The sequence below is a fragment of the Stylophora pistillata genome, chromosome 8 (genome assembly GCF_964205215.1).
Source record: "Stylophora pistillata chromosome 8, jaStyPist1.2, whole genome shotgun sequence".
Taxonomy (NCBI): Eukaryota; Metazoa; Cnidaria; class Anthozoa; order Scleractinia; family Pocilloporidae; genus Stylophora; species Stylophora pistillata.
Genome location: NC_142526.1, coordinates 18953037 through 18965112, shown reverse-complemented (window position 1 = coordinate 18965112; position 12076 = coordinate 18953037). Strand labels below are relative to the sequence as shown.

The window sequence follows — 12076 nt, the reverse complement described above, 5'->3', positions numbered from 1 at the left end:
AACAATTTGCAATCAAGTACGTTATCAGAGTAGCTCTTTAATTTCTTTGTACATGCAAAGAGATAGGTTTTATTTCAATACGAAGAGACAAATAATTATGCACATTTTTAACAAAAGGAATTCTTTTGATTTCTTAAACCTATGTATTAAAGAAATATTAAATTCATTTGAAGAACTTAGGGAAATTCATTATCAAAATTGCCTCTGATACTCTCTCTATTACAGCTGGTGCTTACTTACCAATACATCTCTACATGTGTATTTATGATAGGTTCAATTACCAATCGCGGTCATAATATCTATGCTTTTAAATTCCCTTCATGGCTTGATGAAACGTTTGTTTCTTAGCTAAACTACTGGATTACTCAGGGCTGTAGCCAGATTTCAGGACAAGACGAGGCAAGTTTCGAGCGCCGGGGGCGCGAGCTGCTAGAGGGGTCTGGGGGCATGCCCCCCAGAAAACTTTGAAATCTAGAGGTTTAGAAATGCTCTTTTAAGGATTTTCCGTGGCATTTTTCTTCAGAAAAGTCAATCTTTAAGAAAAAATTAAAAAAGGCCAAAATTAATACGAGGCAATCGCCTCGTCTTGCCTCATACTAGCTACGGCCCTGTTACAAAACTTGGATCCAATGTCTTTTTTTAAAATTTTATCAGGGAGACGAGGTTATTCGATTAACTATTAATTAACTAAGTAATTTTTAAAAAATTCAGTTGTGCAACTTGTCATGTACTTTTAACCGCAATCTACAGCATTCATTTAGTCTTGTTGGTGTTTTACGGACCAGTCAATCAGTCATTACCTATCATCTTAGGGAAAGAGGGGTGGGTGGGGAGGGGGAAGTTGGGGATTTTGGGGGGAACACATGATTTTCAAGGGGAACGGAGGGAGGATTAGTTGTCGCCAACAGAGTATAAAGGGAGACTATAGAAAATTGACTGCTAATTACAGCCAATGAGGGAGAATCAGAAGAATATTACAAAACTTTAGGGGGAATTAGGCTAATTTGACCATGCATGACATGATAAAAAATCCATGCAAAATCCGCGACACCTCCCCTGTCAGGCGTTAAACAATGACCCAACCCCCCGTCAGGCGTTAAACAATGAACGGTCCCTGAATGGATACTGATGTCTATTCATCCTGAGATAAGCCACACGGTCTACGAAATTCTTGTCCGTCTTCATGAATCCACTTATTGGAAACTAAAGATGAAAGAGACATAAATGAGCACTGTTTCTCATTTATTAGTTTTACATCTGTTTTTTTTTTATGACAAAGTTTCATGATAAAACAGATTAGATTTACAACCTTACCCCATTTTGATCCTACGATGACTGGACAACCCGCGTGCCGTGTTTTTGCATCTGATTCCCCCGATTTGAGAAGGTTGAACCAAAACGCCGCCGTACCCTGACAAAGAAAAACGTAACAAAACAGAACAAAATAACAAAATCACTGAAACAAAACCCAACTCTCTCCCCCCCGAAAAAAAAAATAAAGTTGTGGTCCGGCGCACGCGTTGCATCATGTTTTACAATGCACACGCTTTAAAGGTAGAAAGAGTTCTATGTGTTAAACCTGAGAGGCCAAAAATTTGGGCCTAGGTTTGAGAGAGGTTAGACAACACATATTTATGATTAGAGCGAGGTACGGTGAAGGCATAAGTGACGCCAACCTGTTTGAACTGAGTGATTTACCTTTTTGGTTGGGATTATTGTTTCTGCATCCAAAAAAACGGTGGAACCGCCTGACTCTACGTCACTCATCTAAAGAAGAATACTTAGAAATTGATGACGAATTCTATGTGATCAGTGTCTCAGATTCGAATAACGTTATAAGTAGATTAAATTGCGGTTTACAAAACATTGAACAACTTCAGTCCAGGTACTTACAGAGGGCTTAAGCGAAGAAAACATGAAATCTAAGATGCTATTTCTTTTTATTTAGTGTTTGGGTAAATCAGATGATGGTGGACAACCTGCAGATAATATTTAAGGGCTGAGCTATTTCAACCTCCGACTATTAAAGTGACTCAACAAACGAAAAATTTATAGTACTTACATATATCAAGACCGTGGCAATTCTATTACGCATGCCCATCCTGAAGATAGCTGAATTCTTTGACTTGCGTTGAAAAGGGAAAAAGGTGGAAGAGGAAAAAAAAAATTCAAAATGACAGATTAGACGTTAGAAGTAAGATGAAGTGGTTTGTTGAAATTACCTTATCTATAACTGGACTTGACCTTATATATTAACCCACTGGTCCTTAGATAACCTCCCCCAGACCTCTCCCTGACGAAGAGATGGGAGAATTGTCTGGTAACTATAAACAAGGTCGTCGCACTTACCAGTGCATGATCCAAGTGTGGTTCGTATTGACCAGCAATACCGTAGTTCACGACCTGGATAAAGGAATCAAAATATGCAGCCTTCGAAGTGACTGGTTCACCCTTCTATCTGCTATTTTTTGTTTTGTTTTATCAATTGACGTTTCGTTTTTGTATTTGTCTGTGTAGTTACAAGTTGTTTTTCCTAACTGGCATGAAGATGCTATCAATACTTCAGTAATAACGTTATTTATGTCCTGTTTATCGTAAATGCTTTAACAACATTTGGGAACTTTGGGAATTTACTTTCTGGGCCCCGCGAATGAGGGGTTATTGTTGAAGGGGGCCTCATAAAGAGGGGAAGGGAGGGAGCCAACGAAAAGTCGCATTGTGAGCTACGATGTGATGAATTTTTTGGTTAAAATTGAAAAATATTTTAAACTAAAGCTGAAATCTGTTTGAAATCACAAATATATTTTGAAATGAGACCTAACTGGGAAAAATTTTAAACAGTACTATGGTATGACTATTTGCCTAGCTTCATTATCTTGTCCAGTGACTTCAATTTGATAACTTAGTTTTATCTGTGTAAATTCACCACCCTAGAGTTTCTAAAGTTCCAGAGTGGCCAATTTACATTATCAACTTAGCAAATTATTATCCAACTACACCTAGACGAGTACAAATAACACCATAGACGAGTACAAATATCACGCGGTATTTGTACTCGTCTGTTGTAGAACCGGTTAAACAGGTTTTCTCGCATCGCGCAAGCGAAGAATTGGATTGTAGTTACGAAAAAAAAAAAGTGGCCGACAATTTGAATCATATTTCCGACGACGAAGAGTCAGAATGGCTGGCAAATATAGGTCCAAGTTCATTAGATGAATCGAACGAAGAAAAACAGCTTGACGACCAGAAAAAGTGCACCTAAACCCAAAAATTTTTTTATTTGCTCAAATCTTCAATTTTCTGTGCCCAGTCAAAATACGGAAAATTCGGCGCCATCTTGCCCCACAACCGAGTTTAAAGAGGAATGGCTCTAGCGGGTAATGTGACGTCAAATCGAGGACACGAAAGTCTGCATTTCACATATTTTCACTTGTTTGGGAAGGTTGTGGTCGATATTGGCCGAAAATATGCCGACTAAGTGTGTTGTAGAAGGATCTAGCAACGTGCGAAATTTGCAAGAGGGTATCGCGCTTCATACATTCCTCATACAACACACCTAGTCGGCATATTTCGGACAATATCGACGACAACCTTCCCAAACAAGTAAAAATGTGTGAAATGCTGACTTTCGTGTTCTCGATTCGGCGTCACATTACCCGCTAGAGCCATTCCTCTTTAAACTCGGTCGTGGAGCAAGATGGCGGCCGATTTTCCGTATTTTGACTGGGCACAGAAAATTAAAGATTTGGGCAAATTAAAAACTTTTTGCACAGAAATACTCCAAAAAATAAGCTTCTTTCGTTGAGCCAAAAAAATTTTTGGGTTTAGGTGCACTTTAAAAACAGCGGCACAACAACGCGCTAATTCCGTTCCGCTTCGCATACTTCTGTCACGCACTCCCCGTAAATAAATATCCGCGAAATTCGCCCGCACTGAAATAACAGTTTGGCGTGTTGGATAATAAATAAATTATTAGAAGTTTTGTTGTGTAGTATCGCTGAGTATTTGTACTCGTTAATTGTATTTTGACTCGCCCTACGGGCTCGTCAAAATACGGCACAACTCGTAAAAATACTCAACGATACTACACAACAAAACGTCCAATAAGATATATCTATTCTGTAGGGATGGGAGGTTTATTGGAGAGGGGTGGTATGGAAGATAAATAAAATATTTATTTATCGTGTCTGGTTTATTTATTTTTTTTAAAAAAATGCCTACCTGTAATGCTTCACTATGCTTCCTGGCTGTTGACAGACCAGTTATGGCTTCTAATTTTTTATTCAATCTTCTGATAGCTTCTCCTTCGGAATCCTCCAACCAGGCACTGTAACAGAAACCTTATACTTTGTATTGTATTTTTCATGTATATTTTTGTACGTGTGTATGTGGTGTTTACTAGAATGGAATGTAATTTTAGAGCTTGTTTTTTAAGACGATATTTTCCCTACCTCTTGCTTATTCTGTAATCAGCAAATTCAAGATTTCCATTAAATCTGTTGGTAACTGTAGCTCTTTGAAGCTAATTCAAAAGATAACCAGCAAGCAAAAAAACAGATCAACTAAATACACATAACTTGCTTTTTTTTTTAATTAAGCTATCTTTATACGAACAAGGTCAATGTTTGAACTTGTCTCATCTTAGCTAATCTCTGTGTCTTATACCTTTTTTATTTCTGTATTTTAGATATTAAATGATTTTCTTTAAACCATAGGTTTTGAGTACTGAACCACTGGATCTTGTTTCTACTATCGTTTGTATAAACACACCTTAAAAGGGGCCTACGGTTTATTCGTCCTTATCCGAGAAGACTAGATTATCTATCCATTTCTTGATAGAAAGGTAGCAAATTCTCCTCACTTATTTTAAGACAATGAGTATCGGTCCGGCCGGGGCTCGAACCCTCGACCTCCCGCACAACACAATCCGGCGCTCTAACCAATTGAGCTAACCGGGAGGCGGTTACACCCCTTTTTGATTAAAGTTAAATTGACAAATGGGTCACAAACCCTTGGAGCTGCATGGTTCTTGATGAATTCCATATCTTCATCTCTGACAACATCATGAAGGAGATAGATATTTGGGTTCAAACTGGCCATTTCTATTTTGGCAGGTTTAATAACCAATAGTGGATGTTTGTTGAAAAAGTAGCATGTTAACTTGTCAATCTCATCCTGGCTCTGTGAAACAAAAGCAAAGTGAAACTTGGTGATAACTAATCCCACGAGTGAAGAGATATTAAAATAATTTATAAACATACTTGGAAAGGGACTGGTGACGGGGGGGGGAGAGGTTATATTTCCCCCTGAAATCAAACTAAAAACTGATTGTTCGTTTTTCCTGCTTTTAATGATATTCATTAATAGTGTCTCCTAGGTGATGTTAGGAGAACACAACGTGTTCTTTTTCGTCATACGTTTTCCTTTTCTCGATCATATTGAAATACGTCATCAAAGTATAAATTTACAAAGAGTGAGAAAAAAGAGACCTTTTTTCTAAGTAGCAAATGCGTACTACCGGGTAGTTTTCCAGAAGTCAAGCTACACTATACCTCCACGAAACTAACTACTGCAGCTGCAGATTTCAATACGATCATACTACACACACCTTATTGGACTCTCCCCTGCACAGACGCTCGTAATGATACATAAATTCCTCTTTTGGCAGAGGTTTCTCAGGTTCTTCAGACCCAGTTTTGTCCTCATTTTCGTCTTCATTTTCCTCCTCTTCTTGAGTATATTCTCCTTCTTGCATCATTTTAAGTCTGGCCTCATAGAATTGTTTGCCTTGCTTCGCTTCTGTATCATTTGGATCTGTACTTGTAAATGCAAAAATAAATTGCACGTGACACGTAGGAGGAGGCCGATAAATTCTCAAGCTTGGAAACGTTTAGTACCGTCTGGCATAAACTCAAAAATCATATTACGGGGAGCAGGCTGTTCAGATTCTTTACAAATTTGAAAAAAGGTGAACATGAAAGGAATCCTCGCTCTTTGCCTTCCCTCGATCGATTGTCTATCCCTTTACGTGCGCTACTCCAGTTTGCGCTAAGGGAAATTCTCAGTTCTGGTCATTCGCATGTTTAAATTGGGAAAAGTGTCGTCTAATCGTCGAATGTTCGTCGTTGGGATTTTCCAGCTCCTGATCAAACTCCACTACAATTAATGTATTGCAATTATTTTAATTCTTATGATTTCATTGGAGATTCCTTTCTCAAGCACGCTATGTTTAGATGGAAAGAGGTACAATAATGATACCATACCTTCCTCGAGCAAGAGATTAGTGTGATATAGAGCGCCTTCGATTCTACCTGTCTAAAAAAGGGCAAGAAAATGTTTCCATCGTCACTAATTTTTCCCTTAGAAATTTGTCAGTTAATTGTTTTATACAACTCAGAGCATGATTAACAAATTAACAGCATTGTAAGGGAGTAAGATTCCAGTAGACCTTAGAACACGTTGCGATTGAATGTTATAAAACCAAGACCAAAGTAATCACCTCGGCCAATCAGAAGAAAGGAAAATACATCTAAAATCCAATGAGAACTCAAAGTAAAAACAACCAAACTGCCTAAAACGCGGGAAAACGAGGGCGTCCAAGTCGTGGTTTTATTTTTGCATTTAATTGGTTGAGAAAGTGGTGTGAGTTTTCTGAACCAATCACAGAGCGAAAAAGAGCATAACTTAAGCAATCCCGGATCACTGTCGACACTCAATTGAAAGTCGCTCTAAAATATTTAATGTATGAAATGAAAAGAATTCTATGTATTTCTTAAAAAATGGCACTGGAAAGTTCGGAGAGTACCACCACATCCTCAAGTAGAATACGGATAGACTGATACTTTATCCCAGACCTCTTTCAGCCAACGAGACTAAGAGGAAGACCTGGAAATAGGCTGTACTTACCTTATACTCCGCCCAAATCAAATACTGAAGCACGTCCTTTTTTTTAATTCCGCTGCTCTTGTCAAGTGGGCTCATTCGTTTCCAGGCTTCCATAAACCATCCATAAGCCTGCTCGTAATTTTGCCAATGATGATTGATGTGACCGAGCTCCAAACAATGAGCTGTTTTCATCGTGGGGCTGAGGACTTTGTCGGATAATCTGCCGTCTGCAATCTTCTCGGCGCTGATACGGTAGACATTTTGAAGCCGTAAAATTGCCAAGGCGCAGCCTTGCAAGTCTTTTAAATCGGGAAATGACGAGTTGTATTCATCGATGATTTCACGAAGTTCTTGAATAGAGTGAATATCATGTAAAGGAGGGATTAAAAAATCAGTGCTGCCTTTTAACATTCTTTCATTGTCACTTTAAATTAGATTAGTTCTTCAGATAGCTATATGAAACAGGTACCTGCAAGTGCAATGCACGTGTCCATTACACTGTTAGTTTTATAAACAATCACTTGAATGGTCTCACATGGTTACAAGCAAGCAAAAATTTTGGCATACATATTCAGAAGTACTCCCTAGTTTTTTCTTTACTTATTTATTCCAATCTCTAAATGACGGTATTTTAAAAATTATCTTGATCTTACTAATAGGTAAAATTTTAAAACTAGGCTTTATATTAATCAGCTGTTATTTCCCGCCTGCGGATGAATTTAAGTCAGATTTTAACTAACGTCATGGCTTGAATTAAAGACGAGGGCTTCAGGGATAACTTTTAGACCGATGAACTAGTTTAATTCAAATAGTTGTATGTAGCCATTCCTTCAAAGTTTGTGAAGAAATTTGAAGTAGTTACCTTTTCCAGTGGGGCTAGTCACATCTAGTTTGTCGCTAACATTATTCCACTCCCTTAAAAACCGCCATATAAGTAAATACGAGTTCACCGGATGGCCAATAAAAACTTCCATATCAGTATCTTGTACATTTTTCACGTGTGTCTCAACTTCTTTTGCAAGCCGCTTTAAATCGGACGGCGCGGAGGGATTGTAATGCAGGTACTCTTCCAAATGGCCTCCGAAAATTATCTCCATTTGGACCAAATATGTCATATGAGTTAATGCTAAGAATACCTCCGAATGTGTAAACGAGATCAAGGTGATCAACAGAGAAAGCTGTACTAGATGACGACATCTTAGCGCCATTTTTCCCCCCGGCTTACTCTCGTTCAGTTAGGGTAGATCAATAAAGAGCTGTGACGTCAGGTCTGGTACCAGCGCTCTCAACTTCTCAGGTGTACCAGGATCAAGTGTAGTTTAATTAAAATATGGCGTAGTTTTCTTTTGTTTCTTCAAAATAGTGCGATTGTTTCGACAACAAAAATAAGCGCTAGCTGCAGTGAAAGGCGAGAAAAAGAATAAAGCAGAAGAAGAAGAAAAGAAGCTCGAGGAGATGACGAGGACACATCTAGATCTTGTACACAAGGGTACGTTGTGTTCATTTATTACAGGTCTGTTGTGCATTCAGTTTACATTAGCTTAGAAACGCTTACGTTAACATAAGATAAACTTCATTCTAGGACTGAAATTATGTCTGGTTTAAGATGTATATAGTAAGAAAATGTTGATATTCACGCACGATCGATATCGGTAAATGAAAAGTCGAAATAGAATGAGTGAGAAAGTATCTATAAGTTGTTAGATTAAATAAATAAATGAATAGATAGATTAATAAAAATAAGTAAAAATCCGTGTTTATCCTGATCGACCAATCAGCTGAACTCAGAGGGAACAGCCGGGTGTAAACTGGTACCCAGGCCCGGTATAACCTGCTTGGCTTGTGGAAGAGGATAATTGTCTGAGACACAGCTGTTCCATTTCAAAATTTCGGGTGCATTAAGAAAAAAACCTCTCGACAGTCGTTCAGGAAACATCATTTCGTTCAGATGCACTGACAAATGTTAAAGCACTAGCTGAGCCCTGTTTCAAGTACATCTTCAACTAGAAACGCGAAAGCGTAATGAAAAATAGTGACCCACAAAGATGCTGAATCACATTATGGTTGCGTAACCGGAATTCATTTCAACCCGGTTACAGCGATTATTGGCTGATTTCATTGAAACTATCCAAAGGGGGAAAACCAGCAGAGCACCCAGATACTTCGCTGACTGTAGTGCTCATATATTGATCACATATTGCATTCTTCCATTCTAAATTTTCCCTAGGTTTCTAAAGCATAGAAATTTTACAGTTTAAACGGTGAGGGTATCAATGTGAAAGTGCAATCACCTTTCAGAAGAAGTTGAGAACCTCTTTTTAGTACTTACGGCACTCAAAAATGAAACTTAAAATAACTTTAAACTTCCCACCTTCGCGGGTGTCCTTCGGGAACAAAATTTGTACGCGCGCTAGTTTCAAGAAAATCCTAACAAACTCATTGTACATTAAAAGAAAGCTTAATAAATGCAGTTTACGACAAAAATATAATTTAGACGATTTTTTCATTTAGGGAGTGTCAGGAGGGAGTGTCATGTAGGGAGAGTCAGGAGGGAGTGTCATGTAGGGAGTGTCAGGAGGGAGTGTCATGTAGGGAGTGTCAGGAGGAAGTGTCATGTAGGGAGTGTCAGGAGGGAGTGCCATGTAGGGAGTGTCAGGAGGGAGTGCATGTAGGGAGTGTCAGGAGGGAGTGCCATGTAGGGAGTGTCAGGAGGGAGTGCCATGTAGGGAGTGTCAGGAGGGAGTGCCATGTAGGGAGTGTCAGGAGGGAGTGTCATGTAGGGAGTGTCAGGAGGGAGTGTCATGTAGGGAGTGTCAGGAGGGAGTGTCATGTAGGGAGTGTCAGGAGGGAGTGTCATGTAGGGAGTGTCAGGAGGGAGTGCCATGTAGGGAGTGTCAGGAGGGAGTGTCATGTAGGGAGTGTCAGGAGGGAGTGCCATGTAGGGAGTGTCAGGAGGGAGTGCCATGTAGGGAGTGTCAGGAGGGAGTGTCATGTAGGGAGTGTCAGGAGGGAGTGTCATGTAGGGAGTGTCAGGAGGGAGTGTCATGTAGGGAGTGTCAGGAGGGAGTGTCATGTAGGGAGAGTCAGGAGGGAGTGTCATGTAGGGAGAGTCAGGAGGGAGTGTCATGTAGGGAGTGTCAGGAGGGAGTGTCATGTAGGGAGTGTCAGGAGGGAGTGCCATGTAGGGAGTGTCAGGAGGGAGTGCCATGTAGGGAGTGTCAGGAGGGAGTGCCATGTAGGGAGTGTCAGGAGGGAGTGTCATGTAGGGAGTGTCAGGAGGGAGTGTCATGTAGGGAGTGTCAGGAGGGAGTGTCATGTAGGGAGTGTCAGGAGGGAGTGCCATGTAGGGAGTGTCAGGAGGGAGTGTCATGTAGGGAGTGTCAGGAGGGAGTGTCATGTAGGGAGTGTCAGGAGGGAGTGTCATGTAGGGAGTGTCAGGAGGGAGTGTCATGTAGGGAGTGTCAGGAGGGAGTGTCATGTAGGGAGTGTCAGGAGGGAGTGTCATGTAGGGAGTGTCAGGAGGGAGTGCCATGTAGGGAGTGTCAGGAGGGAGTGTCATGTAGGGAGAGTCAGGAGGGAGTGTCATGTAGGGAGTGTCAGGAGGGAGTGTCATGTAGGGAGTGTCAGGAGGGAGTGTCATGTAGGGAGTGTCAGGAGGGAGTGTCATGTAGGGAGTGTCAGGAGGGAGTGCCATGTAGGGAGTGTCAGGAGGGAGTGTCATGTAGGGAGTGTCAGGAGGGAGTGCCATGTAGGGAGTGTCAGGAGGGAGTGTCATGTAGGGAGTGTCAGGAGGGAGTGCCATGTAGGGAGTGTCAGGAGGGAGTGTCATGTAGGGAGTGTCAGGAGGGAGTGTCATGTAGGGAGTGTCAGGAGGGAGTGTCATGTAAGGAGTGTCAGGAGCCGGTAAGGACTCCGACCGAGGGTCCTTCTACTGAATTTATCGGGTATCGGATCCCGCAGCAAGAGCAAAATGGCTACTTACTCTTATTCACAAGGCATCAATCAACTAAAGGGTGTCACGCTTTTCCGATATTCTAATTGGTTGACTAGATATCCAAATGTAAAGTTAGAGAAGTGTAAAATGTATGTGAAACGTGTTGCGTAAATGGACACCACGTGAATGATATTTCAAAGATCAAAATTTCCTGATACACTTTCGTTCGTCATTATCCCCGGAATGTTTAGGCGAAATTTCACGAAAATCGGTCAAATCTATATACCTTACAAATTCGCTCAAAGTGGATGTATTCCTCTCAAAATGAAATGCGAGATTTTAGGGGCCGACCATTTAACTCTTGAGGGGGGGGGGGGTGGGTGATTTGAAAAAAGATTTCCTGCAAGCGCTTGTTGGAAGAAAAAAAGTGCATGCAGCCGAAATGTAACAGAAAAAAACAGCATTTAGAACGAAAAAAATATCCTGCACAGCAGATTGCTAGTAAAAAATATTTCTTGATGACCAGAAATCACCCATCCCCCCTTCAAAAGTTAAATGGTCGGCCCCTTAGCTCCTGAAGGTTTCTAAACAACTAGCGCCACACCAAGATTATCTCGCCTCCTGAAACCGGGACCTCATGACAATGGATCAAGATTTTTCCAGGAAAAGTACCGCATAGCAGTCAAGCTTTTTTATCTCGCTCTGTTAAACATTGAGTTATGGGCAAAGTTGGCAAAGGAAAGACTCGCGGCAGAAAAGGTAAAGCAAGAGAAACTGCCGAAAAGCAAAATAGCGAATCGACAGACGTCTTTAAGGAATACCCTTATCGCCGAAATGAGTTCCCTTGGGCAGGTTTATTCATGATTTCATACGATTCGAAGCGACTGCCTATGTTTTTGTATCAAGACCGGTACTTGCCTATTGAAAGGAAACTTCGTTTTTAACCTTGTGTAGGACAAACGTAGGTTTGATGGCGACTTCTTTGTTCGCAATTTGGTTGCCAGCGTAGAAAGGAGTGCCAGGACTGTTTTTTTTTCCTGACAAAATGGTACCATTTCTCTCTATTTTGGGCTTGCTTCTTTTCTTTTTCTTTGCCCAAGGAATCCTCTCTTATTTTGATTTTTTCATCCATGAGAAAAGACTTTCCACTGGCAGAGAACTTCCACGTATGCATTTTGTCAAGTGCGCGATCTAAACACAATATGCAAAGAACAGGAAATTGCCGCGAAAATTTCCCAAGGGGTTTCGCCCATTTAC

The 12076-nt window shown here is 40.6% G+C and overlaps 1 protein-coding gene across 1 annotated transcript; it reads right to left on the bottom strand.

The window, feature by feature from the left end:
* Nucleotides 1-17: 17 nt before the first annotated feature.
* Nucleotides 18-8124, bottom strand: LOC111329201 (prolyl 4-hydroxylase subunit alpha-1). Its single transcript, XM_022933830.2, has 12 exons — nucleotides 7748-8124; nucleotides 6907-7235; nucleotides 6264-6315; nucleotides 5609-5814; nucleotides 5011-5181; nucleotides 4452-4522; nucleotides 4222-4327; nucleotides 2350-2403; nucleotides 2063-2125; nucleotides 1699-1767; nucleotides 1315-1411; nucleotides 18-1203 (listed from the first exon to the last, which is right to left on the bottom strand). Exons 1-12 carry the CDS (start codon nucleotides 8091-8093, stop codon nucleotides 1133-1135), a joined length of 1635 nt encoding a protein of 544 aa, XP_022789565.2. The 5' UTR covers nucleotides 8094-8124; the 3' UTR covers nucleotides 18-1132.
* Between the last annotated feature and the right edge of the window lie 3952 nt (nucleotides 8125-12076).

Excerpts from the sequence above, each read along its gene's own strand:
- LOC111329201 (XM_022933830.2), bottom strand. The coding sequence starts at position 8,093 with ATGGCGCTAAGATGTCGTCATCTAGTACAGCTTTCTCTGTTGATCACC. Across the intron at positions 7,236-7,747 it reads GACTAGCCCCACTGGAAAAG|AACTTCGTGAAATCATCGAT; the intron begins GTAACTACTTCA and ends ACTCTATTCAAG. Across the intron at positions 2,404-4,221 it reads AGCATAGTGAAGCATTACAG|GTCGTGAACTACGGTATTGC; the intron begins GTAGGCATTTTT and ends TCCTTTATCCAG.